Source organism: Bombus huntii, chromosome 16, assembly GCF_024542735.1.
Source record: "Bombus huntii isolate Logan2020A chromosome 16, iyBomHunt1.1, whole genome shotgun sequence".
In the NCBI taxonomy this organism is placed as follows: Eukaryota; Metazoa; Arthropoda; class Insecta; order Hymenoptera; family Apidae; genus Bombus; species Bombus huntii.
In genome coordinates this window covers 7399513-7427158 of record NC_066253.1, presented here as the reverse complement: position 1 = coordinate 7427158, position 27646 = coordinate 7399513, and the positions used below count along the sequence as shown (strand labels likewise).

At 39.9% G+C, this 27646-nt stretch overlaps 1 protein-coding gene and 1 long non-coding RNA gene across 11 annotated transcripts in view; one reads left to right on the top strand and one right to left on the bottom strand.

The window, feature by feature from the left end:
- The window catches only part of LOC126874422 (uncharacterized), a 59641-nt gene that overhangs the window by 18407 nt on the left and 13588 nt on the right, over positions 1–27646 (top strand). For 6 of the 10 annotated variants that reach the window (XR_007692790.1, XM_050636478.1, XM_050636477.1 and 3 more), the window contains 8 exons: positions 13972–14213; positions 16140–16320; positions 17744–17882; positions 18342–19287; positions 20161–21383; positions 21738–22028; positions 22405–22757; positions 23383–23693. Coding sequence is in view for 9 of the 10 variants with exons in the window: in XM_050636478.1 (XP_050492435.1) it covers positions 13972–14213; positions 16140–16320; positions 17744–17882; positions 18342–19287; positions 20161–21383; positions 21738–22028; positions 22405–22757; positions 23383–23693 (3686 nt within the window). In the remaining variant the exon portion in view is untranslated. Of the gene's footprint in view, positions 1–13971; positions 14214–14285; positions 16061–16139; positions 16321–17743; positions 17883–18341; positions 19288–20160; positions 21384–21737; positions 22029–22072; positions 22105–22404; positions 22758–23382; positions 23694–27646 lie in introns of those variants that run through there. The other 4 variants (XM_050636476.1, XM_050636480.1, XM_050636473.1 and 1 more) reach the window with 3 other exon arrangements.
- Positions 204–17292, bottom strand: LOC126874438 (uncharacterized). The gene is made up of 2 exons (XR_007692796.1): positions 16689–17292; positions 204–3162 (listed from the first exon to the last, which is right to left on the bottom strand). It is a non-coding gene; the product is annotated as an uncharacterized LOC126874438 (long non-coding RNA).

Here is a 27646-nt window from a genome sequence, read left to right as displayed (position 1 = left end):
ATCCGTATCGTAAGTACACGTGTATCTACATACGTACGTGCGTAGGTACAGTGTGATTCAGAAATACGCGGACGCTTGCTTATTTGCGATAACGGAATTTTGCTTAAACTGCATGATTAAACCAAAATCGGGTTAGCAAAAGAAGAAAATTCCAGTTATACTGAAGGATCTCGCGATTTCGTCTCCTTCGGTCAACCGTGAAGTTTTTTTTTTATTTTTTTTATTTAATATTTCACATTCACAATTTGTCTAATTTGGACATTTGGTAGAATTTTTTAGCTGTTTGATTATCATGTGGGTGGCTACCCCCAATGGGGTACCATCTTCGTGTTTGTTAGGATATATCCTTTGTGAGATCTGCTGGGTGTTTCCTTTTTAGTCTTCTTTCTATGCTTGTGTTGATCGTTTCCGCTGCCAGCCGGTTCGGGTGCGTTGCTATTTTTTCTCTGTACCTTCTTGCGAATCTGCTAATCTCTTCCTTGACCGATGGTATTCCAAGGTCTTTCCGTATGTCCTCGTTTCTAACGTACCATGGGGTGTTTGCAATTCAGCTAAGAATTTTAGCTTGGATTGTCTCTATTTTGCTTATATGGCTCATTACTGCTGTTCCCCAAAGTGGTATTCCGTACGTCCAAATTGGTTTTATGATCGTTTTGTATATTTTTAGTTTGTTTTCTATGCTTAGTTTGGATCTTCGACTTGTTAACCAATACATTTGTCTCCTTGCTATCTGTATTTTGTCTATTATAGATTTAATATGCTGTTTCCATGTGAATCGCGTATCTAAGTGGAGTCCTAGGTATTTGACTTGCCTTGTTTGTATTATGTACGTGCCGTTCAATGTAATGTTTGGTGGTATCTGTTTTCGCAGTGTGAATGTAATGTGGTTGCATTTATCGGGGTTTGCCTTAATTTGTTTAACTCGAAGCCACTTTTCTATATTTGTGATATGTTCTTGTAGTAATGTGACTGCTGTTGCAGGGTCATTGTGCCTGACTAGTACCGCTGTGTCGTCCGCGAATGTCAGTATCTTGCTATTAGTAGTTGTTGGTATGTTGGCCGTGTATAGTGTGTATAGAATTGGTCCTAAGACGCTTCCTTGCGGAACCCCTGCTTTGATGTCTTTAACTTCAGAGTATGTGTCTTTAATTTTTACCACGAAGGTTCTGCTGCTTAAATAAGATTTAATTAAATGGTATATCTGCTCCGGGAATTGTTTTCTGATTGATTGAAGTAGACTTTCGTGGTTTATTTTGTCAAATGCTTTCTCGATGTCCATAAACCGTGAAGTTAACGCGTTAATTCGTCGTTATGATATGGTTGCTAAAAAATTAACCAAAATGTCCAAATACTTTTGAACGCTCCTGTTCCCTATATATATAGTACATACGTACGTACTCTATGGACGTCCATACTGCGTAGATAGGTGCGCGACACAGGACATGCGTATCGACCACTGACCCATATTCGAAAACGGCTGCGCGCCACTCGATACTCATCGATTCGCTGAATTACCTAAATGAAACAACACGCGGCGGAACAACCGACTCTCCGTTTCCTCTCCGCTTGCTTCTCCTTCCGCTTCGTCGTTCCTTTCTGTTCATAATCGTAGCATTAGAACGCTTTCAAATTATTGCAAATATACAGTGTCTGGCGAAAGCATCCGAACACATGCGAACTAGCGTCCTTTGGTCAGATTAAGCGGTTGTGGCAACTATGCCAAATACGCATACGCAAATACAGAAGTTCAAACGGGAACCGACTTCACAAGACAAAGTTACACTGAGCGGAAATAAAAGAGAAGCGTCTCTTATAATGTACCTGATATATACGTAAAAAAATTCTCTTCCAAATGTCTCGATACTTTACTGAAGAACTGCGTGCGCGATACTATGTAACAACCTCCGCACACGATAAAAGCAATATCCTTTATCGTTTCTCGAAGCGATAAGCAGAGGAGGAAGATGATGAAAGACGTTTTGCAAGCAGAAACTCTGGTCGGTGACAGTCAGATTTCTCTGTGTACTCCTTCTGTTCGTTTTAGTCCCTCGGTTCGCGTTGCCTCGTGCAATTTCCACAAGCCATTCGAGCCGCACGCGTAGCAACAAGCGGAAAAGGTAAAATAATTTTCCTTCGGTTGCATCCACTCGAATAAACGGAATGGAGGCAAGCACGATTAAACGATGCAGCAGGAACATTGATTCGTGAGAAAGGTTAATGACACGGGGACACGCGCCCGGCTGAATTTACATCGGCGAAGTTGAATGTCGTTTCGATGGGAACAGGGACGATTGCCACCTAACTGGCTGCGTAAACAATTCTAATTGGAAGGTAATCCAGCAACGAGTTCCATTCGTAGATCGAGCTGCTTTTTCCATGAAATTCCTGACAATCGTCCGGGAAAGAGATGCAGTGGGCGAGGATAAAGAGAAGCGACTCGTTTACCGAATATCTCATTCGGCTTTTCGCTAATTTCTCTGTTTGCGAAAACAATTTCATCGTTAGAAAGCTGATTAGAGAGAATTTGCTCTAGCACCGTCTAGTACCGTTGCTAATTGGCGAACGAGTTCCAATCGAATCGTTGAATTGGTTTCCACCTTTTGTGAAAGAGTGTTGATTAGAACGAATTGTAGAGCGAGTTTTAAATCAATAAAAATGTACTCGTTATCTCTCCCTCCTGTGATCTTCGTATGCGACGTACTCCGGTGGAAAGAGATTGACGCGCGTAAACGACATTTCCAGATAAACGCGTTTAAAGTTACGCACCCCATAACGCGTTTATCCGTTTTCTTTTCAGCTGTGTTACGTATTTCATTTGAGCTTGCTGAGAGTATCTACACAACACGTGTGGTTCATGTTTCATTTTTCAGCAACGAAGCTTGCGCATACAACCGATTAAAGGTGTATCGTAATTTGCATTAACGTAACACGTCGTTGCCTATTTTCATTATGAATATTCATTATCGTACATGAAAGTTTCAACACTTTACCGACCGATAGCCGAATAATCGGCTTTTTGTCGCCGACGCTTACCGATCGATAGCCGATTAATCGGCTTTTTGTCGCCGACGCTTACCGACCGATAGCCTATTAATCGGCTTTTTATCGTCGACAATCTTTCTCATTATTTGAACAGTAATTTGTTATTTAGTACTAAGGTACCTCGCTCAGTTGCGTCAGTTGCGTTGCTTCGTAAGCCCCCACAATTTTATGCCAATTTGAAAAACTTACCGTTCGCGATGAACGAAAAGAATGGTATCGGAGAGTCTAAACCGAAACAGAGCCAGCGCCAGGGAGAATCTGCGCCTGAGCTGCCGGTCGGACGCGCGTATACTGTTGAACCGCTATCGGTCGGTAAAGTGTCGAGTATCGTAGAAAATTGGGTTTGCTATCGTTGCAAACAGCGTACCTTTGTTTATAAAACATGAAGGTGAAAGGGTGAAAATCGATTTTTTCGCAACTTTAATTTTTCTACTAGAACACGTCACGTATTAATTCTGGATCCGCAGTATTTTCATTTAATAAGAACGTGGACAGCTGTGATACGGAAGACAATTTATCTTTCATACAAATAATAGGTACGTTTGAGTGAAATATTAATCTCGAACGAGATTACGGAGCGGTTAATCATAGTCGCAATTACCACCAGAGCAACGGTTGTCCGTGAAAGTTGTTTAGGTAGTTTGACGTAGCTTTTTCTGTGGTATACATACGCTCTAATACGAGCACGTATGAAGTTGATGTGCAAAAAGTTGGAATCAACTCATACGGTTATATGTTATTTTTATCTCAAACGAATTACGTTAAATACAAATTTCAAACGTGTACGTGTATATGAGCATTTCAGTGGATTTTTATTAATAACACTCTGATTACTACTAAGAATATATGAATTAATGGCTCGATGACTGGATAAATGATTAGAAACGATACTTGTAATATTCTCTTTTGCATTAGTAGATGTTTTGCATATCCAGTGAAATGTTAACTATTTATTTGCAATTTTATCAATGGCATATTAAAATTAAATGCGTGACTTATCCGAGTATTAAATGGTTTTAAATGTTATAGTTGAAATAAATCACGATAATATTACAATCTAAAATTTTCAAGATTCTCTTCGGTAATTGTAATTGTTCCATTCGATTCGTTTCACTTCATCGACGGAAATAATTTCAAATCCAACGTAAACCGAACGAAGCGAAAAAGTAGGAAAACCAGTTTTACGAATGCCTCGAAAAGTAAAGCCGAGCGACGGTAACACGTTTCGAGGAAATATTGTTCAACAAAATATTCTGCTTTATAACATGTTCGAAGGTCATTGAAATCAACGAAGCGTGCCCTTCTCTATGTTATCTACAGCTCGTTACGCAGACAAATCGGCTACAAAGAAATCTTGAAACGAAAAACGGCTCTGTAATACTCGACGCTTATAGATGCCAATCTTCTTATCGCATATTAATTTTTAAAAACAAATTTTCTCCTGTCGTGATATTCTATTGGGTTGGCAACTAAGTGATTGCGGATTTTGTCGTTAGATGGCAATGATAATTTTATCATTAGATGGTAATGACATTAGAAGATGGTCATTACCACCTAATGACAAAATCCGCAATCGCTTAGTTGCCAACCTAATACGATAAGTCTAACAAAGGTTAAAATCTTCCCGAAACCTTTCTGTTTGCAATTACGTAACTAATTTATGTTCTACGAAAAGTAAGTAAAGTTTCTGTGTATTTTCAAAGAATAGCGTAAAACGTAAAGCAGAGACGTATTATACATTATCGTAGATAATTATTTGAACGCTCGATGTTATCCGATGACAAATCAAATATTTATATTATATTTTCAATATTATTTATGGAAGGATACTTCTTTATTTTTAATTCTCTACATTTTGTCACAAACTGAGATGAAATGTTCCGTTGAATTTAATTTGAAACAAAGAATACACTTGCACCGATTAAATTCCATCATTGTGTCTAATAAATAGTTGACGCTCGATCAAATCTACAGGGTGGTTGGTAACTGGTGGTACAAGCGGAAAGGGGGTGATTCTACGCGAAAAAAGAAGTCGAAAATATAGAATAGAAATTTTTCGTTCGAGGCTTTGTTTTCGAGAAAATCGACTTTGAATTTTCGCTCGGTACGCGTGCACTTTATCACGTCACGTTATAACGGATCTCACTGTAGATCGTTGTTTCGATGGAAACATTTAAAAAAAAAATTTTTTATTGTGTATTTTCGACTTTTTTTCCGCGTAGAATCGCCTCCTTTTCGCTTGTACCATCAGTTACCAACCACCCTGTATATAAACTTTTAGATTATGGCTGGAAACACATGTTTTAATTACATGTGTATTCCAAGACAATTTGTCGCTTTTGATCGCATCGATCCAAAGTTTAATCTCCCTTCTTCCTTTAACAACAGAAAAGTCGTCCTAACATTAAACATATCTTCACATTGAACAGTTTAACTTGGTAAAAATTGTATTTAAATTGTATAAAAATTGAATGAAAATTGACAGTTAGGGCATTTTGAATATAACCGATAAATAGAAGATACTTTGAAATAGAAAGTGTCCCATTGAACAATTAAACATTTTTATTAGAACATCAATAAAACAAAATGAGAAGAAATCTTGCATCTAACGGTGCACTGTGTTAAAACACTTTAAACATAAATATGGCTCATTGATACAATCTGGACAATAGGTGGTCACCTTTTTGGTTCGATTCTTAGCAATTTTTCATCCCAACTGTTTAACATTTTTTTCATACCACTCTCTGCAAAATTTTCGTGCCAGGTACGCTTGCCCATCTTTCTTCAGCATTTCGTGTCGCAATCTTTGTCGAATAAGTATATTTGACGGCTCTGGCGAATGGCACTGCGTAAGGTGCATTGCGAGTGCCATTCTAAAATCTGATAACTTGATTTTTGTTTTTGTTGCTTGTTTATAGAGTATCATCGCGTTTGAAATTGATGTATCTAACAATAAATCTAAAGCTAATTTTATATACCACTCGAGGGTTCTTCTATGTGGTGTAGAATATGCTATCATTCGATCTGATAAATCTACAGCACATTTTTCTCTCTTGTAATCAACACTACCATTGGTTTATCGCAAACATAATTTTCTTTGCAGACCTGTACCATTTCAGCCGAACGTTTCGTCGAAATCATAAGAATAATCATAATGCTGTTTACTAATATCTTCTACACGTTTCAACAATATATTCCGCGCGTTTTGCCTACGACGAAATAACGAAAGCGAATGGTTTGTTGAAATAAATAAATCCTTGTTATATGTCCCTATCAACTGTTACCACGGCGCCACGGTGGTCACCAGTGACCACCAATAAGATGAACGGTCCATCGGGGAAGAATTGTTGTCTTACATCATCAATTTATTATTATTTTTCCATTATATGCTTTGAATAATAAAAATACTCCCGTGGCGTCCTCAGCGAAACATGCGATTTCGGCGTGGCAGTCAAAGTGTTAATATCAAACATTGTTTTTCCCAATCTACTTATCTACTTACTGTATACGCGGTTACTTGAAATACGATCAGAGACGGAAATTATATCGAAGATCTTTACGCAAAGCATATTTTATACAGAGTGTCCCAGTTTTTCCTGCGGAACTTTGCCAATTATGCTATAAGCGAAATTAATGAAAAATGTTATATGCACACAGACTCTTAAGTGGTTTTCTAAAAAGTTGTAACAAAAATGCGAAACGATGTAATAATCACTGGTGTTTCACTCTATTATTCCATATGTTTACATAAATTCTAAGGTTTATCCAAAGAGGTCGTTGATTTGGTTAACCAATCAGGCAATGATTAAACGATCTTCAACGAGGATTAATTTCTTGGCCACTGACATCACCAGATATTAAGCCAAAGGATTTTTACTTGTGAAAGAAGTTTATCATATTATCGGTATATTATTAAACACAAATTAATATACGTCAGAAGTTGGTACAAACGTTTCGCGACGTACCCGTTCCAATTAAGGAAAATGAACAGGAAATTAGTCGTGCGATAGATTCTATTGCCCGTAGATGTTAGTCCTACGTTCGTAATAACGGACCACATTTTGAAATGGAATTAGAATATGAACCGACGTTCTATTCCTGTGCGGTATATAAGTGGTTTTTCTTATGTTTACTTATAGAATATACTGGTAAAGTTCTGCGGGAAAAAATTTGCGATATCCTGTATGTTTGTAATGATTTCGAGTGTCCAAATACTTATACACGGTAGTGTAGTTCTGTGATGGCTGTGCAGAAAGAAAGGAAGCGTATATCGTGTGTCTAAACCGGCTTGGCGTTCTTCGATATCGTAGAAAGTCGACGAGATTATTTTACGACGATATTCGAAACTCTCTGCGGCAAAAGTAAAAGCGATCGATGAAAATCTACTGTTGCGGAAGGTAATAAAACACAGAAACACAAGCTATAAACCTATCGTGATGGCAGTCGAACAACTGATAGTGACAGGATAAACGAGCTTTCAATGTACAGTGTAAAGAACGAAGTAAAGTAAGCGGAAAAATCGTAACAAATCCGTTGCAAAGATCGTTGAATTCTTTTTTGGTTAATTCAGCTACACAAAATTGAAGACGTACAGACTTTCGTGACCGATTGCAAATACATATGCAGCATGTCCAGCATAATTTGGTCAACGGATTAGAGGATTGTTCTATGTGCAAAAGTATAATTAAAAAAAATCGAAAATATGATAAACGTGTGAAGAATATTCGAACTTGGCTAATTATCGGGTTAATATGAATAAGTAATCAGAGACAGGTTATTCTACATGCGAAAATAGATCCAAAATGTGGAATAAAACTTTACCGTTTAACCCATTCACTGCCAGGCAAATTTTATTAGTTGTAGATATAGTACTAAAATGGCATTTACACCAATTTGAAAATGAAAAAGAAACCACTACGTAGCTTTACTGAATAAAATTCCTGTCACGGCATCGAAAACTATGAGATATCTCGTAGTTAACAGTGAGTGGTTTACGGTTCGATCTTCGAGAATATAGAATTTCAACGTGTTTCATCAAGCGTATGATAAGCGTTTAAACTTATCTTTCCCGGAAATAAAGCTTTGAGAATAGAAATAGAGATATAGGGTTCTATATTTGAACCGCTTATTTCAATGTCTAGATCATTTCCAAAAAAAAGAGACAATTTGCATAATGAATTTACATACAGGGTAGTTGGTAACTGTTGGTACAAGCGGAAAGGGGGTGATTCTACGCGAAAAAAGAAGTCGAAAATATAGAATAACAATTTTTCGTTCGAGGCTTTGTTTTCGAGAAAATCGACTTTGAATTTTCGCTCGGTACGCGTGCGCTTTATCGCGTCTCGTTATAACGGATCTCACTGTAGATCGTTGTCTCGATGGAAAAATTAAAAAGAAATTTTTATTCTATATTTTCGACTTCTTTTTTCGCGTAGAATCACCCCCTTTTCGCTTGTACCACCAGTTACCAACCACCCTGTATATCTATTTTTGACACTGTCTCTTGCTCTCGTATCACAGCTGATTTCTTTGCGTAATACTTTCTTTGTTTTATGTCTGTTCTCCTTTTCACCACGTATTTCCTTACATTTCTATATATTTCATTACATTTGCTATACTATAATAAAACAAATTGCTGCTTAGGTTCCACTTTTTTGTAAGCTATGATGAGAAAAATTTGAATTCGTATAAACGTGCACAGCTTAATGATAAAGCAACGTAGAGTGGGAAAAAATATTCGATTCCATCACTTTCTACAAAGTTCGTTGCAAACGAGATTCTGCTCTCTATTTATGGCTTAGGCTACAGCTAATTCTCTCACCAAAAACCATCCATTTTCCACTTATTTTTAAACGTATGATCATCCTCTAGTCGTTTCACTACTGACCACATTATGCGGGACATCCTGTATATTCAGCTAGAACACATCGTTATTTACGAGCCACACGGTATATCGAACACTTGAAAATCGCTTATAGGAAAAGAGAGAAAAGAGGAGCGTGTTTCTCCATCGTATTTCCGTGGTGTATTGTCACCTGACGCTTACATGAAATTCCATGTTACAGTTGTAATTCGTTGGCAAAAAAAAAAAGGGGGAACGATTCGAGTCTGTAAAGTTGTACGTCGGGGCGCTGTTCGTCGAAACGATCCTGCGAAGAGAGAAAAGGGCGGGGGAAAGAAAGAAAAAAGAGAGAGAGAATAACTCGCGATTTTTATTCCGGCAGCTCTCGAACAATTACGATCTTGAATTATGAATCAAACGTTAACGAGTCCGACGACGAGCTGCTGTATTCCGTGCCGTAACGTTGAAAAGCGGAACAAGGAGAACGAGAGAGGAGAGCGAAGGGGGGAACGAGACGAAAAAAGAAAAGAGGAATGGATTTCTGGTCTTTGTTCCGCCATTAAAAGATTTTGCTTTGGACAGACTCTCGAAAAACGGTCTTTCTCGAATTCGCCCACCCTCTTGTTTATTCAGCTATTTTTCTGTCGTATCTACGGAATTTCTCTTCCTTTATTCGCGCAAACCCTGGCATAGGCTTTCGATTCGATCGTTGGATAGATCTTGGCGCGCTTATAACGAGCGAACGAACAGAGAATGGAAAGTATAGAGACAGAGAAGAAAAGGTATGGAGGGACGTGCGTGGTTGTTACGTTGCAATTACGAGACGGTTTTTCTATCTGCGATAACTGTTGCACATTACCAAGCACTTGTTTTTACCAAACATTTTTGTTCAATTTTTCTTTCTTCTGCAAAATTACGGACGTAGACCGTCACGAATGAGAAACATAAATTACTATGTATTACATTTCCCTTCTTTTTTTTTTTATAGAACAGCGGTTTTTAGGTTAGACACGCTATATATCAATTCCATATCAAAATATATGTTTCTATCGTCGTATCGAGCATTTCAAAAATATTAATAAGACGAATAATGAACAATTTACAAATTAAATCAACATGACATTGATTTTCTGTGAAACTCGAAGTTTATTTAAAAAAAAGGATATATGCAAAGTGGTTGGTAACTGGTGGTACAAGCGGAAAGGGGGTGATTCTATGCGAAAAAAGAAGTCGAAAATATAGAATAACAATTTTTCGTTCGAGGCTTTGTTTTCGAGAAAATCGACTTTGAATTTTCGCTCGGTACGCGTCCACTTTATCACGTCTCGTTATAACGGATCTCACTGTAGATCGTTGTCTCGATGGAAAAATTAAAAAAAAAAAAGAAATTAAAAAAAATTTTTATTCTATATTTTCGACTTCTTTTTTCGCGTAGAATCGCCCCATTTCCGCTTGTACCACCAGTTACCAACCACCCTGTATATAGCGTATTGCTTAACCGCATTTCTCGTTGCGTTCTATAACTTTAAGCCATCTATCAGGCAAGATGCAGTCGTCAGGACGTGTTTCTGTCTCATTTACCAATTGCAAGTGAGCATCGGATAAGGCATGTTGCATCGATCTGAAACCGGTAGCAATCCGAAGGAGTAACGTCTAGCGAATAAGCTGTGAGACATCCAAGCCAAGACTCGTGATGTCTTTTGTCGCAGAAGCACCATGTGTCCCAACGTTGTCACGCGGTAATTTTGCAGAACGTTCTCCTTTGTCAATGCCCTGACAGTTGCATCTTGTTTGAGGACAATCAGCCAATATCTTTCGCTGATGGAATTCATCGCATGCCTGATGTATGGCTTAACGTTAGAGAAAGCAGCGTCACAGAGAAATGTCTTGATCCAACAACGCGCGATATGTTTAAAAATAAGCTTCGTCATTTTTAAACTTAACATTTTACCGACCGATTAATTGGTTTTTTGTCGCCAACGTTTACCGACCGATAGCCTATTAATCGGCTTTTTGTCGCCGACGCGTACCGACTGATAGCCTATTAATCGGCTTTTTGTCGCCGACGCGTACCGACTGATAGCCTATTAATCGGCTTTTTGTCGCCGACAATCTTTCTTATTATTTGAGCAGTAATCTGTTATTTAGTACTAAGGTACCTTGCTCAGTTGCGTCAGTCGCGTTGCTTCGTAAGCTCCCACAGTTTTATGCCAATTTGAAAAACTTAACGTTCTCAATAAACGAAAAGAATGGTCTTGGGGAACCTAAACCGAAACAGAGGCGGCGCCAGGGAGAATCTGCGCCTGAGCTGCCGGTCGAATGTGCGTATGCTGTTGAACCGCTAGTGGTCGGTAAAGTGTTAATATTTTCAAATTGTACCGACTGTTTTGCGAAATGCTTGCAGACCATTCGAATGTACTTGGTCGATCTTCCAACTTACTTGCCACGTACGCACCTTAAAGAGTACGAAAGAGAACAGGGAATCGATGATTAGTCGGAATAGTAAGCGCGTCTTTCTTCTTCTTCTTCGTTCATTTCGACGACAAAGTTTGTCGATGGTCAGGTTTCTGCGGTAATTAACAATCGCGATTACCACTCGACCAATCAAAGACCACCGCATTGCGTCAGTACGCGCGGCGAGGTATATCGCAAGGTACCGCCTTGTAACTTTCCTCGCCAACCATCCCTCGCTACTCTCGCTACTCTCGCTATTTCTCTCGCTCATTCCTCTTGCTCATTCCCCTCGCCACCCACCACCTACCACTCCTCTTTACTCCCCCTGACCTCTACGCGCTCTTCCCTTCCCACCCCACTTGCCGCCGCTCTTACCGCCCTTCATGCTCCTGGCAACTAGCGATGGGCTCAAGTACAGTGCATCGCTAGAAAGAAGACTAAGAAACGCGAGTCTGATCGATTATTTCGTGTAGACTGGCTACCTAAGCCGACTCATAAAGCTAAACGCGCGTATGGCTGAAAGTGCCACATATATAAATAAGATAAAATTACTGTCTTCTTTGCAATTAAGTCTTCTATATAGCAATGCAGTTACTGTGAATTTATGTTATAGTTACACACTACCGCTTAAAAATGTATGCATATTCGCTTACTTCTCATAGAAATAATGAATTAGTTAGAAAATTACAAAGAGAAAGACTGTGCATGATTTCAACGGAGCTGTCGTACGATATCACCATATGATAAAGTTTGTTTTTAAAATCTATATACATTGTCCAAATCCGCTTTAAAAATATATTTCAAATATTTCAAATACTGGCATAAGCTAATAATGTTAATAATGAAAATGCACTTCAAAATGCATAGCATAATAGATACGTGGGATAAAAAGCTTAAAAGAATAAGTACATATTGAACTTGATCCCATCACTACTGGCGGCAAGTCTCGCTCCCTTTTAGTCGGCTTCGTTCTTTTCCTTCCCTTCTCGAAGCTCAGCGCCCCGACCTCCTCAACCTCAACCTCGTCGTCGACATTGACGTCGCCGTTACGTTCTCTGCCATTACTATCACTATTACCAGTCGCCGTTACCGGCTACGTCTCCGTCATCGTCGCTAACCCTTCGTGTCCTCTCTTGTGTCTTTGAGTCGCAATTCGACACGATTTAATTAAACGTTTAGTTATGAAAATTGATAGACAGCAGCGTGGCGTACAACCGAGCAAGTAGTAGCAACGGTGTTAACACTTTACCGACCGATAGCCGATTAATCGGCTTTTCATCGCCGACGCGTACCGACCGATAGCCGATTAATCGATTTTTTGTCGCCGACGCTTACCGACCGATAGCCTATTAATCGGCTTTTTATTGCCGACAATCTTTCTTATTATTTAAACAGTAATTTGTTATTTAGTACCAAGGTACCTCGCTCAGTTGCGTCAGTTGCGTTGCTTCGTAAGCTCCCACAGTTTCATGCCAATTTGAAAAACTTAACGTTCGCAATAAACGAAAAGAATTGTATCGGGGAGTGTAAACCGAAACAGAGTCGGCGCCAGGGAGAATCTGCGCCTGAACTGCCGGTCGGACGTGCGTATGCTGTTGAATCGCTAACGGTCAGTAAAGTGTTAAGTATCAGATTACATATTTTCGTGCAACGTGTATCCACAACAATCGCGGTACAATCGGCTGGGATAGACCGATTCTACGCGAACAGATAAGAAGAAAATAAGAATAATAAATGCAGTGGAATTTGTTCGTTCCCTTACGAGAAGATAAATTTGAAAAATTTGTCAAGTACATTTGTACTTGGCAACGGTATGATAGAAGAAGTTTCTCTGTAACTGCGATCGAGTACTCTGATATGATAACAAAACTGAAACGGGGGACATATTTGCATCGCTGGACACGTTCCATGTTTTTTTGTAACGGCTATCCGATTCCAACTTACAAATGCCAATTACTGGTACACTTATTGCTGTATGAAAAAAAAAAAAATGTTCAGGCAGCGCTTTAATGGTTTCGAGGGAGACGTAATCTGGGGTAATCAGTTTTTGTGCGGATGGATGCAGAACACGGAGGTCGTACGAAGGTGACATGCGTTTACTTAAATGAGATTATATCATTTTTATCGGATTAATAAAAATAAAAGTTGAAGTATCCAGCAAATTAACAATAATAATAGCTGCCCGATGTGAGTAGATTAATAATTTTATATGAGAAATGCGACAGAAATTACGACTGCGTTTAAAAAAACGTATGTCGAAACTCGAATTCAATTGCTGTGTAAACATCTTCTTCGCACAGCAGATAGTTACGTCAGTTACACCAGTAATTCCTATTTATAGATTAAAACCAGACAAACATCTTTGTACAAACTTGTTTTCTAATAAGATCTGTGTAAACATAAATTTCTAGTTCTTCGGGTTTCTATCGTGTTTTTACCTGTGTCCTGACGTCTCGTCGATATTTCCGGTTACCGAAACTGCTCCACGTCTGTCCCGAAGAAACGAACTCGAGTAGAAAACCCAAGAACCAAAAACAAATATATAGTCGTTTAATCGTGGTAAAAGTTTCGAATCTAAAACGATCGGATCATATGCGTGATCTCTATAGAATCGAACGATACGTTTGTTCCAGAGGTGACGATGTACAACGATCGATCGAGCTGCTGGACAAAGTGCTCTCAGAGTACGACGAGCACGAAGCAGAGGGCGAAGGTGGTGGAGGCGTCGGCGTCGGCAGTGGCGGTGGCGGCGGCGGTGGCGGTGGCGGTGGCGGCGACGGTAGTGGAGGTGGCAGCGGCGGAGGTGTTGGGGATTGTGGCAGCAGCACCGAACCGAGTATTGGCCTCACACCCGACGACGAAAGTCCGTCCTTAGGTATCTTTTATCCTCTTTTCTCTTCTCCCTCCCTCCTGCCCTCTCCTTCGCCCCCATTTCTTTCCTATTTTATTCCTTCCTTCTCCTCTTTCGTTCTTTCGATTTTCGTTATCTCGATCGTATCGATTACATGCTCGTTTATCTTCGTTTTTAGCAAATTTCGAAAGCTTCTTGTTTTTTCCCGCTCCCTTCCCTGTCCCGTATATTATCATATTACGTTTCGAGACACTTTTTATTATTTCCGGTGGTTCGCCACGGGTTTCGTCAGTTACGTTCTTTAATTATCGCAACGGTTAGAAATGATTTCCGGTATATTTTTAAATGAAAAGCGTAGGTCGCAATGTTTTTCTCTTTTTTCCCCTTTTGTTCTTTTTTCGTTTTCGTTAAAATAAGTAAAAAGCGTCGTACGAATACATGTACGTCCTATGTACCGTAGTATTCGAGCTATGGGTGATTAGAGAACATGTTCAAAGTGTCTGTCTCGTGCCTCGACACGCCAGCTGCGTTGAAATAGCTCTACTTTCGAGCTGCACGAGAAGGAAGTCACGCGACTCGATGGAACATTGATACGCGACTCGTGCGTAGAACCAAAATTGCTATAAAAATACCAGTGAGTTTCGCAATTAATCAGATTCGCTTTCTAAGCGCACACGGCATTTTCTTCCTTTTTTTCTTTTTTTTTTTTTTTTGTTGGCTTGCATAACCAAACGTTATTTTGTCAGGGCTGCTGGTGGAGAAACCACGTGATTTCAAATTAGACAGAAATAAATGATATTAATAACGCTTAGAAAACTTTCCTGCTATAAATGCTGTATGATAAACGGGATTTCAACGAGACTGGTTAATGCTCGATCTAATTGCTGTAATCGGTTTAAAGCTGTGAAAGTTTATGTCTCGTATCTTATGTATTATTTGCCACGAATTGATTCATTAACGGATAATGCCTTTCGTGCTGTCACTCTACCTCTCTAACGAGTAATAAAAACGGCAGAATATCTTTTATATTTATTAAAATTTACAATCAATTCTCGCATTGAGAATTTTCAGTAATTTTTCTGGCGTGGCGCAGTGGCAAGGCTAATTATTTATAATAAGTTAATACTTATTATAGATAAGTATAATTTGTAAGTAAGTATTATAAATAAGTAAATATTACTTAATTTAAATAACTAATTGAATCTAGCGTTTAGGTCTAGCGGGTAGTGTCTCTTCAGCCTGTGGATCTGGTCCGACGTACCAAGTAGTCCAGTGATTAGGGGGTTTCGGTGTTTCTTGACTCTTTTTCTATATCCGTCGCTATATTTTGCTATTTCCTCTTTGACTGTGGGTATCTTGAGGTCGCGATGTATTGTTTCGTTGGTAACATACCAAGGTGCATCAATTAGGGATCTTAGCGCTTTCGATTGGAAGCGTTGAAATATTTCAATGTTGGAGTTACTTGCTGTTCCCCATAGTTGGATTCCGTAGGTCCGGGAGAATATCTGATCGTTCGAAACGGAAGGAAAAACCCTTCGTTTAAAAATTCCTCTCGACGACGATAATCTAGCGAAATGTCTCGAAAGATGTAATTGTCTTGCAACTATCGTTACGACTAGGACTGCGGATTTTTATGCAATTTCGTACTTCTAGTGACATAACTAAAGAAATGGAACCTACATAAATATTTATTTCATCCACTAAACGTTATAACAGATATACTTCGTTTAAAATATTTTTTATATTTTCCCATATTATGTACGTTTTATGGAACCTTAAATCTCTCAACAACTCCCATAAATGGCTAAAAATGCGCAGTCTAGCGACGATATTATTAAATCGACGAGACGTTAAAAGGATTAAAATAGAAGGTTCATGTGAAATTTCACTTCTGACAATGTTCAAGATATGGTTAAAGAACGGTAAGAATAGCTGGTTTCTTTTCGACAGGGCATCAATCCGAGGACGACGGTTACATGAGTATGAATGGACGAAAAGCGAAGATGGCCCTGATAGCGCTGCGTCCAGTTCCAGATTGTCCAGAGCCACAGGATCTCGCGGGAATATCTACGCAAGAATTTCCGCCACCGCCGGAAGAAGCCGAACGAATCATTTCTACTTTGTTGCCCATGTAAGTTCACCTCAGCTTCGTCGCGTTCGAGCCACTTGAAAGGAATCGATTCAACGACACGCTTAGCCCTTCGTCTTGTCGTATATAAACCTTATCTAAATCTTATTGTATATAAACGGACGTTTCGCATATGGTTCGATATTAACACTTTACCGACCGATAGCCGATTAATCGGCTTTTTGTCGCCGACGCGTACCGACCGATAGCCGATTAATCGGCTTTTTGTCGCCGACGCGTACCGACCGATAGCCGATTAATCGATTTTTTGTCGCCGACGCGTACCGACCGATAGCCGATTAATCGGCTTTTTATCGCCGACAATCTTTCTTATTACTTGAACAGTAATTTGTTATTTAGTACCAAGACACCTTGCCCAGTTGCGTCAGTTGCGTCGCTTCGTAAGCTCCCACAGTTTTATGCCAATTTGAAAAACTGACCGTTCTCAATAAACGAAAAGAATGGTCTTGGAGAGCCTAAACCGAAACAGAGGCGGCGCCAGGGAGAATTTGCGCCTGAGTTGCCGGTCGGACGTGCGTATGCTGTTGAACCGCTAGCGGTCAGTAAAGTGTTAACGACAAACTATAATAATGTGAGTAACAAGAGAGCAAAGAATGGAAGAGAATTGAGAAAAGCTGGAAACATTGACTCACGAAAGTATTTGAAAGTACATAGCGTTAATGAAATTTCGAAATGTTTTATACGCGTATAATACGTACCACCCAGACGAGCTAATAACTACGAAGGTAAAAGTTTTCTGTGGCGAGTGTGGAAATACGTGGAATCGCGAGCAAGTACAGTCGCAGCGATACTTGAAGCGATAACGAAATCATTTTTCTGTTTTAACAAACTATCGATTAAGGATGAGACCACGCCTCGAACGAGTTGCAAATTTTCATATTCTTGCGAATATTTACGAAAACTATGTATACTCTATATACTATGGCAGTAAAGAATTTTCGAAAAGCATTTCGTTAAAATCTTTGAGTTAGTAGATTTTGTTTAAATTAAATTAAAGGTAGTTGATAGGTGTCTGTCGATAATAATTGATAATCTATTCAAGCCAAGACGGTTGTTCGTGCGAGTGCATATTTTTTATGTAATAAAATGCAAGTAGAAAAATGAAATTTAGATAGAAATTTGTTATCTTCTCTATTTTGCATTTTCTGCATAATCCATACGCTTTGCATATTTATGCATCGAAGCATAAATATGCAAGAATGTATTGTATATCTGGTGCTTATGTCGCATAGTTATCTCGTTGCCGGATAACCTTCTAATCTGAAATTTCGCGAAACGATGAAAAACCTGTAAAACTTGAATTCATCGACTCAAAGACGACTGTACGTTGGAAAAGCAATTTTAATTAAACAAATAAATAACGATAATAAAAGTTAGAGTATGTAACCGCTACATATAATCGTAGGGTATCGCCTGGAAATTCTTCGAAGAGAAACCAAGGTCACTCCTCTTCTCGTCGAAGCGGTCGCCAACAGTGGATGATAGCCATGGAGGACAGCATACGACATGGAAACGGTAGCACGGTTACCACTCAAACGACTCTCGTGAGTATCCTTGCGAGCTTCTTCGAATCTAAAATGCTCGCTTTTTAGTATTCTCACGACTATCGTTCCTTTCTTACTACATCTTTATCGTCAAGGTTGGCAGAGCAGCTCTTATTCGTAATGTAAACGTACAGCGGTGTAACGTGCAACTGAACCAATAGATTTGTTCAATTTGAAACACACGGCCAAGAAATAAACTCGCTTTATACGTATAATACGGTATACGTACTCGTCGCATATTTACATTTAAACAACTATAACTAATCTTCGGTATCGTTCTTATTCCCTCCCTTTTTCTTTATCTTTCTATAATATAATCGAGCTACTCTTCATAGTCACAATCACATATGGGAGATATTTTAGCGAGCCTATCTGCAGTTCACATGGCAGCAATAAGAAATGACGATTATTATGGTTCAGTAATGCTCTCCACTGTAGGTAAATTGTATTTTCGCACAGCCCAAAACTCGACATCAGAGACCGTATGGCTGGGAAAACGGGAACAGCGAAGCATTGAAATTGGCTCAACCTCCGAGCCCGCCGAGCAAATTCGCCAGCTTACCATACGATGGTAAGGTGTCTTTCGGTTGGATCCCGCCACGAACCAATCCAACTACCATCGAGAAGCACCGCGAGGTTAGACGTCGATCATCGGAAGAAGATGGCCTCGAGGCGAACAAAAATCATCGACAGAGCTTCGACAAGGATCGAACGCCTCATCTACGAAAGCAACGTCAGAGTAACGAAATCACCAAGTCGAGCAGCGTGGAGGATCGTCTGCTGATGAATCACGAGCAATCCGAGCAGAACAGCCGAAGAAGAAACGATTCTGACTCGAGCGAAGGCAGATTCTCGAGAAACTCCGAATCAGAGAGATCTTCTATCCCACGGTCGAGCTCGGTCAGCGTCGAAAGATATTCGATGCGAGCTACTTGCGGATCATCCGACTTCTCCAGGGCGAACTCCACCTCGAACGAAAGATTCCACTCAGATTTTTCGATAGCCGTGGCCAGTGCCAGTTCCAACGATCGAGTCTCCGTGCCAACGTCCGATCCTTTCTCCATTCGAAATCTCGACTTCGTTTCCTTCTCTTTGCCGACCAGAACAGACTCCAATGAAAGATTCTCGGCACCAACTTCGGACAGGTGTTCGGAGGAACGCTACTCGGACATGTTCTCCACGAGGAATTCGGACTTCTCCACGAGGAATTCCACAGACTTTAGGACTCAATCTGAGGAGGAGAGATTTTCTGACGACTCGTTGGAGGAGCTTCTGCCTCCTCCCCCGCCCATCAGTAAGAGACATTCTATTGCTTGGGAAGTACCTCTGGAGGATGATCCACTTTATGCTCCCGGAAGTACCAAGGTGATTGGTAGGAGACGACGTAAAAGCAGCGACGTGTCCAGTAAGTTATTCTCTTGCTGACGAAATTCGACTCTTGTAACTCCAATATCGTGTTAGTCGATATATAGGGTAGAGTTTATAGAATTATTTGCTGCCTATAGAATTAGTAGGCTGCGGATTTTTCTCACACGCACAGAGCCAGCTCCACGTGAAAATAGTTGTATGAACGTTATGGCGAGTTGTCAATATACACAATATATTTTCTTGTTTATGGAAACCACTGAAAGGCAAAAGCAACATCGACGTTTCTAACGTGACTAGCAATTTTTCATTCTAACGAAACTTTACGCTATTTTTCAGCCATTTGCGAACATGTATGAGAAACAGCTATCAATCAAAATTCATCCGTATCTCCTGCACACCAACTACAGCTACGTCTGTAACGAAAACAAACATTTTTAAAATAGCTTCTCTTCGTAGCAAATCGATATATTCTCTTTCCTTTTATTGTATTATGCAGATCGTTAAGATTCATTGAAAAATATTTGAATTTGGCTAGTTGCAAAGCAAATTCTTCTACCTTAACGTAAACCACTCAACTTTACCCTATATCCTAGATTAATTTGATTTTCGAAAAATTTACTCATTTTTAGCAAGTGATATAAGTAAGTATCAATTGTAAGTATCATTATCTGATAGATGTTTGTGGATGTTTATGCATTTTCGGTAATTTTAAGGCTGTCAGAATCGATAGAATGCCTAGAATATTTAATAAATAAGAAAATATATAATAAAGTATCTGATGCAATATCTCATTTCTTTAATCACGTTCCTTAATCGTAAAAATATAAAGATGCATAATCACTCACGGTATATTAATATAATCGATCCTCCTCGAAATGAAAATATTCGTCAACTAAATTTTTAATTTCAGGCGTCGGATCAGCATCGAAACTACGCGACTTCGACGACTGGCAAGATCCCCGGTTATCGACCACTGACGATGATCTAGTCTCTCCGTACTCGGACTCCTCGACGAACGAGCTTGATCAGATACGACCCCAAGAACTAACCAAGAACGGCACTTACGTGATACGTCGTGGTCGAAAGAAAGAACGAAAAAGTTTACCAAAAGTCCCGACCAAAACCAAAAGCTTATCGTTTGAGAATAACGAGGAGAATCGGTTGTCCGACGTGAAACGATACTCGAGTACTTTCGATAATATTAGAAGTCTCCTGAGAGAAAATAAACTGGACGAACCTATGAACGATCCACCGATGGAATTTCCACCGTCGGTTCCACCCGACCTGGTCAGAGTCGTTTCTCTTCCAGCGATTAACGACGAAACCGGCAATTGGCCGCGAGAATTGGAAGTAACTGTCGAAGAGGAAGAAAGTTCAGACCTTTCAGACAAGGATAAGAAACCTCGGGAGATGTTCGAGCTGCTCCAGTTGTCGTCCTCGTTATCGTCCACCGACAATCCTGAGAAAGACAGAATCGATGTCGATTTGTCGAATCAAGAATCGAGAAACGCTACTACCGAGTTGAACAGCACGTGCAACGGAGTTTCGCTATCAGCCTCTAACAGCTATTCGAAAGGGTTCACTGGCTTAACACCGTCTAGTGGGAATGTGTTTAACGAGGAACCAAGAAAATCTCCAAATTGTAGTAACGAACATCGATTAACGTCCAAGATCCCTGTTAACTTACTGATTGAAGATCAGATTGTGAAAAAAGCTTTGAAGGAAAATCGTAGACAATTGGAGAAGGTCAGTGATGCGATCAAGGAAATTGAGAATGTGAAGAATAGCGAGTCTTATTCGGAGAGCAAGACACGATGGGCAAGGAGTGGAGAAGCGAAGCAACCATTGGCAAGAAAAAGCAGTCTTGACAGCGAATCGAATGATCGTGGAGTTGTGGATCGAAGTGGAGCGAGGAAACAGCATCATGATTCGGATTTTGATTCGGATACAGCGTCTAAAACCAGTCCTGAAACAACGGATATAGAGGCGAAAAGAACTAATGGGTCGGATATCTATGCGTCGGGAAAAAGATTGAGACAGAATGGAGTTGTTGAGACTCATAAGAATGATCAGAAGCAGATTGAAAATGTGATCGACGCTATTCTTGAAGATTCCAAGAATCCAGATTTTCAGGTGAGTTTTTTCCTCGTTGATGTGGAAAGTTGTACAACTTGAACGAAGGAGAAAATTCAGGATTTTCACACACTACAATGGCAAAAGTATATACATGAACAAAGACCACAGAGGAGAAATATGATAAATTTGATTATAATATCGATAAGCTTGATGGATAAATGGAAATATTCTAATATGATACGTTTGGAGAGGAAAGGAATTCGAATTAAATGTAAAGATACAATATATAAAACTAATGATGTAACTTTTAACTTTTAAAATACTCAATTGCAATTTTGTTCACATCGGCAAAGAAAAATCTAATAGCAGAGAAAATTAATGACATCGTATTGATGATATGTTTGCTTCTAGGTGAGCGTGGAAGTTCTTGAGTTTCCTCCGTTACCACCATCGCCTGTCGAGGAAGCGGACGAAGAAAGTTCAGACATCGGTCAGACTGCCGCAATCGTCTCTAAGCCAAAAAATCATAGCAATCGAACGATGGAGTACAGACCTAGGGTACCGCCTCATCGTGGACCTGTTGCTAATCATTCCCTCTCGGATTCGAAAGATCAACAAACGTCTCTCAATACCAGATCCATGGATGCTGGATTTTCTCGGGGTAAAAGAACAACACCTAGTGCCACCAATTCCAGACGAGAGGTGCGTTTTACGAAATTTAAGCGAGGTGTTTTATCGTGTTTCAGGTAAAAAGATACCTAATAATAACAATAAGAAGGTGAGTCACGAGAAACAAGATATGTAGATGTCTCCGTTGCTTGTTTTAATTTAATGAATGACTTCTCAGTACAAAAATTACAGTATTTGAGGATTATGTAATTACAACTTTACAAATGGCGAAATACTTACTCATAAATTTGATTAACTTAGTTGTGAAAAACTCTATATCTGTTACTCTGTTTCTGCTTCTTCTCGTCGTTCACCTTTGTATACGCGCTGTAACAGAGAATTATTATCAATTTTTAATTGTTGCTGTTGTCGTTGTCATGCGTTATTACTAGTGATTTATTTCTCGTAGCAAATACCCGTAGAACGAAGGACTTTGCCTACGGACCTACCTGGACCTTCACGACGACGTCCCTTCACCAAGAGACATTCGCCATCGGCGGAACCGTGCTCCTCAGTTGGAAATGGGGGCTGTAGTAGCAGTACTAACGCAAACGGGGCAAACAACGGAGCTTGTAGCAGCAGCAGTGGAACCACCGGTAACATAGCGACTGGTACCAGCGGAATGCAAACCTCTTGTTCGCTTCCAGAAACCCCTGTTTTCGCTAGAGGGAGCGACATTCCCAGAACTCCCCAGCATGCCAGCAATTCGACACAGATGCGTCGACAACCTGGTTGGTACGCTCCAACCACGGCTACCACCGGGTAAGAATCGTCTTTTTCGATCAAGTTATTGATTTTATCAAAATTTCAATATTACTACACATCTTGTCTTCCACTGTATTATCACGTTTCTCATTACGCCGCTTTTGTTTTTCTAAATATTTCACCATTTTTTTTCACTGATATAGTAGTAGTTAATATTCCTTAAAATGTCACTTTTGACACATAAAATAAAAAACTTTTACGTATCACTATATATATACGTATATATATATGTATGCGTTTTCTGTTTCTTGAGAACAGTTTCTCTGTTTTCTGATCTGAAGAAACAGAATCATTTACTAAGGAGAACATAGAAAGCTTAAAATATAACTGCGTTATTGTCAAAAACAATGTATGTATTTCTAACTTGTACAACAGTTTAAAAACTTGAAAAATGGCGCTTCGTACGCGTGCCATGTGCGCGCTTGCGCGAACATAGCCACGAATTCCCGCGTAAGCAATTACTGTTTATCGTTGACCGATTGCGTATGCACGTGTATACTGTATACACAACTTAAAATCGATAACTCGATTCAACGAAGGAAACAAAAACAATAGCGATAACAAGAGTACGATAAAAATGTATAAAATAAAAAGTATAAAAATTGATATTCGATGTGAACAGGTATCGCAGGAATAACCCGGGTTTGGAACAGGCGATAATCGGAACCGAGTTGTTGCGATTAGCCGGTGGCCCGAATCGTGGATGGTACCCGACGAGGAAGGCGAACCAACCGCGGCCAGCCTCGATCGAGCATCTCGAAAGACTAAACAACGCGTACGATCCACGCTTGGCTGGCTCCGGAGACCAAAGGAAACCATTGACTCTGCCGACAAACATCACACCGAACAAATACTTCGGCCAAAGTAAGCACAGCTCCGCCTCCAGTACTCGCGAGGCGCTACGGAGGGTCACTAGCTTGCTCATCAAGAAAGGTAAGCGCTGGAATTTGCGCTATTACAAGAGCCCGCGATCGTGGAAGCAGTGAACGTCGCCGCGGCCGGGCCTCTAGAAAATACGATGTCAGTCGCCAAGCCATCTCGATTCACTGTGAATCGTGTTTACTTCACAGATCGTCGTTTTCTGATCTCTAACTTCGCATTAAATCGAGTTCAAAGAATTTACGTTGTATTCTAATGAAATTTGTTTTATTCTCTGATTGAATTAAGGTTAGGTAGATCACAAAATAACGTTTTGTGATGTAAATAGATTCACAAACCGAGTATTGCTGCGAACATGGTTTTCGAAGTAACGATCGATTTCCCCCTTATTCGATAAATCGTTATCGCTTCTAGAAACGAAAACATTTGTATTTTTATTCTTAGAGGTATAACGTTTACGACGACGACATCGTTACAATAATCGATAAGTCGAAGTCAACGTCGATCGAATTAACCTAGCGTCAAAATTAAATTGGTCGAATTTACATATACGAGTATATAAAGTAAATCATCGTTATTTCAAAAGTCATTCGCATCGAGTTTTCAAGCGGTTTGACACATTTATCGGAATCCATGTAATAACCTCTTCAAAGCAACGCCAATAGTTTCTCTGACTTACTTCTTGCGTGACCTTTCGTGGCACTGAGTGTCACCAATTTAATTCTTGCTATCTTACTGCTGTACATGGTTTGTTTAAATAATTTGCTTTTCATAATAATCCTCATGTTTCCTATTGTAAGAAAGAAACTGAAAACTTGAATCTTATTATCTTGAGAAATCAGTTTCTTTCTCGCGATAATACTTTGATATATCTATATGTAGTTATCGCATTTTTATACTGCCATTAACACGCTGCAGATGATCGAATTATTACTTTAGTACACTTTACTAGTTTAATCTAATTTTTTCTATATTACTTGGAAGATGCTTTGACAGGTTTGTGTAGCGCTACAGCTATATATGTACTCCTGCCACATAAATAAAACTCTCCTGGGGGTATTCTAACCTAGAACTTGTAAACAATCGATTTCTTTTTCTCATTTTCTAAAAAGTATAGGTTTTCTGAAAGCATAAGTTTATGACAGGACTTTTTCGAAATTGTAAAATGAACGAAGTTATAGGAATTTGAAGATGTTATACAATATATAGGACGCGAATTTAAAAGCGTACAAGTTTTAAAAGGATGTTCGTTTTTCTTGAAACTGCATTTTTCTTAAACGATTAAAAACGACCTCTCCAGTTCAGTTTGACTGATTGATTCCAAATTTTGCTCGCAATTATTAAAACGATCTTTTCCCTATCTTTTTCTTTTTTCTTTTTTTCGATCGCTGTCATATCTTTCCCAATGGGGAGCTTAGTTTCCGGTAAGCCACGTGTATTTCGTCGCGTCGTGATTGTACAGTGGTTCCATCTGGCGAAAGCTCCGCAACTAGGTGGAACGAATCAACTGACCTTGAAAATATGAATGTACAAGACAAGAAGGATAGAGGAACAAGGCCTCCCTCCTCCGCGTTACACGCTGCAAGGCTAGCTTGTACATTTCCACGAGGCCACTCAATTTTCATTTTATCATCAAAACACATTTATGTCATTCCACTCCCTCTATTTCAATACTTATCAATCTTTCCCATTATCTTATATCGTCATACAGTTTCGAAGTGTAAAGAGACTCGAGAATCGATCATATCGGTCCAGGTTAGACTATACACAGTCGTCGACCTGTTCTCGAGTCTTGTAACGTGGATAAGGTGTGTGCTCTTCTCTTTTCGAATAGCGCAACGTTGCGCCGGCCGGTTAGGGCAGTCGAAGAACCGGTATAATAAGAATGGTAAATGCTAAAGATTCACTAGAAAACTAGCGACGTTGCTGGAGCTCGCGATTTCCACGTCGAAATATCTCCTAGTACGAACAATACATCCCACGTCCTTCCACCAGTCGTTCACGTTATTGATTCAACTACGCATATAGAAGAAAATGTTCACTTGTTTCTCGCGGCGCGCGACGTTTCATCTTCCAATGCTGTTTCCGATTTCATTGCCTCCACGTTCGTACGAGATTCTATAGAGGAGACACTTTATCAGCGACCATACGCGTTTTACACGAACGAATTGTATGAGTCGATGCTGTATAGTCGGTCTTACGATGGATACGTCTAAATTATGTACGAGTAAATTCGCTGTAAGCAACATGAATTTGGTTTTGCCGATAGAGAAAACGGGCGCGTCACGGATCAATACTCATCCATGCGGAGATAGCGTCGACCGAACTGCATTTTCTCTTTCTTCGAATGTAACGCATCCAACATTACCAACTCGAGTCAACGACCCGTGTCTTAATCTGTCTTTTTTTTACGCTAAATAGAATCAAAGAGTATTCTACGTCATTCTGCTGACGACAGCATCATTCAGAATTTATCTGAATTTATACATATACAGCGTTTCTTCTATTTTCGTATACATCGGATCGAGCCAACACTGAACACAACGAGAGAAAGCGAAAATAACATGGATGTGCGCAACCCTGTGCCTCCAGTCTTATCACCGCCGGTTATTTATTTATAGAACGTCGCGGTATCGATGCTCTGAAAAAGAGCTTCCGCGCATGCGAACCAGATAACGCTTATCCTTTATTCAGCTTTCCCTCTTTAAAGCGTGGGATCCGTCGGGAAATTGAGCTAGGCTACGTTGTACTGTGCTAATCGTAAGTTTCAAAATATTTCCTTCCATACGTATACGCATACGCATATACCGAAGCGTGTCGACCAGAAGCTAAAACGTAGTACAAGCTTAGCTTTCGGTGAAAACGGCTCGGTGTACATAATATGCACCGAAACAAATATAGCAAACATAGCATAGCTTGGCGTCGCTTAACTTTCCGGTAGATCCTCAGTCAGGCGTCTTTCCAGTCTTGACCTTTTCGCTCCACATAGAAACTGAGTATCGCTGGAACAGAACGACGTAGCGTGTAACCGTTGAAAAAAATGATTGGGAGAAAAACAGCATGGGGTAGCAAAGGCGATTGACCAACGAGGGGATGTTTTCAGTTTGGTTAGTAAGCGGCCGGCTCGCTGGACGGGTTGGGTTCAGAGCAGGGACGCGTGGGAAGCCGGAAGGACACGGAAGGGGTGACTAGCTCGACTCGAACCAGGGGTGGTGGCAATCGTTACTCCCGTCTGCTGTTGGTCTGTCTAGCAACCCTCCGTAGTCGACCAAATGCCATCCCTACCAAAGCGGGAATTTGTATCATGGTCGTCGAGCTGCGTTCTCAGTGAGACTTTCCACCCAATAGAAATTGCCGGACTATCACTTTTTTTCACCCTCTCCTCTTTCCTCTCCCCTTTATTTTACGCGATATTTTCCCTTCATTTACCTCCCTTCTTTGATTCCTCCCTTTTGTTCTTCATCTTTTGCTATTTCAAAGTTACGAAAAATACTTTAATCGATGAGTCTCTCTCTCTCTCTCTCTCTCTCTCTCTGGGCCACCAGCTCGATGACTGCACGTTTTTCATGGAAACTGTGCTATAACTGTTATCATCGATATTTCTAATTATACCTACGTCATTGCACTCTGCCAGCATGCAGGGGCTCACTGATGATACATGTGGCATTTGCCAATGCCTCGAGATCGATCTACCGGGCGGTCAGAAACATCTGACGAAAGTTTCTATACTCGGTGAATGATGCAAATAGAAGAGAGCGTTCCAGCTACGAGTTAAAATGTTTTGTATATCTGAGGTTCAACATTGCCATGCATTTATTTAAACATTCTATCTATATATTTTTATTTAATGATTTACCCCTTTGCGTGTCCTTTTATTTCTGTGAAATATTTCGTTAGAAAATTATTTCGTATTTAAATTTGCAAGGACTAAATGTAATTGGGATTAATAATTTGCTATATTAATTCTTAGTTTCCTAATTATATAAGCTTCTAGGCGAAGAATGAGC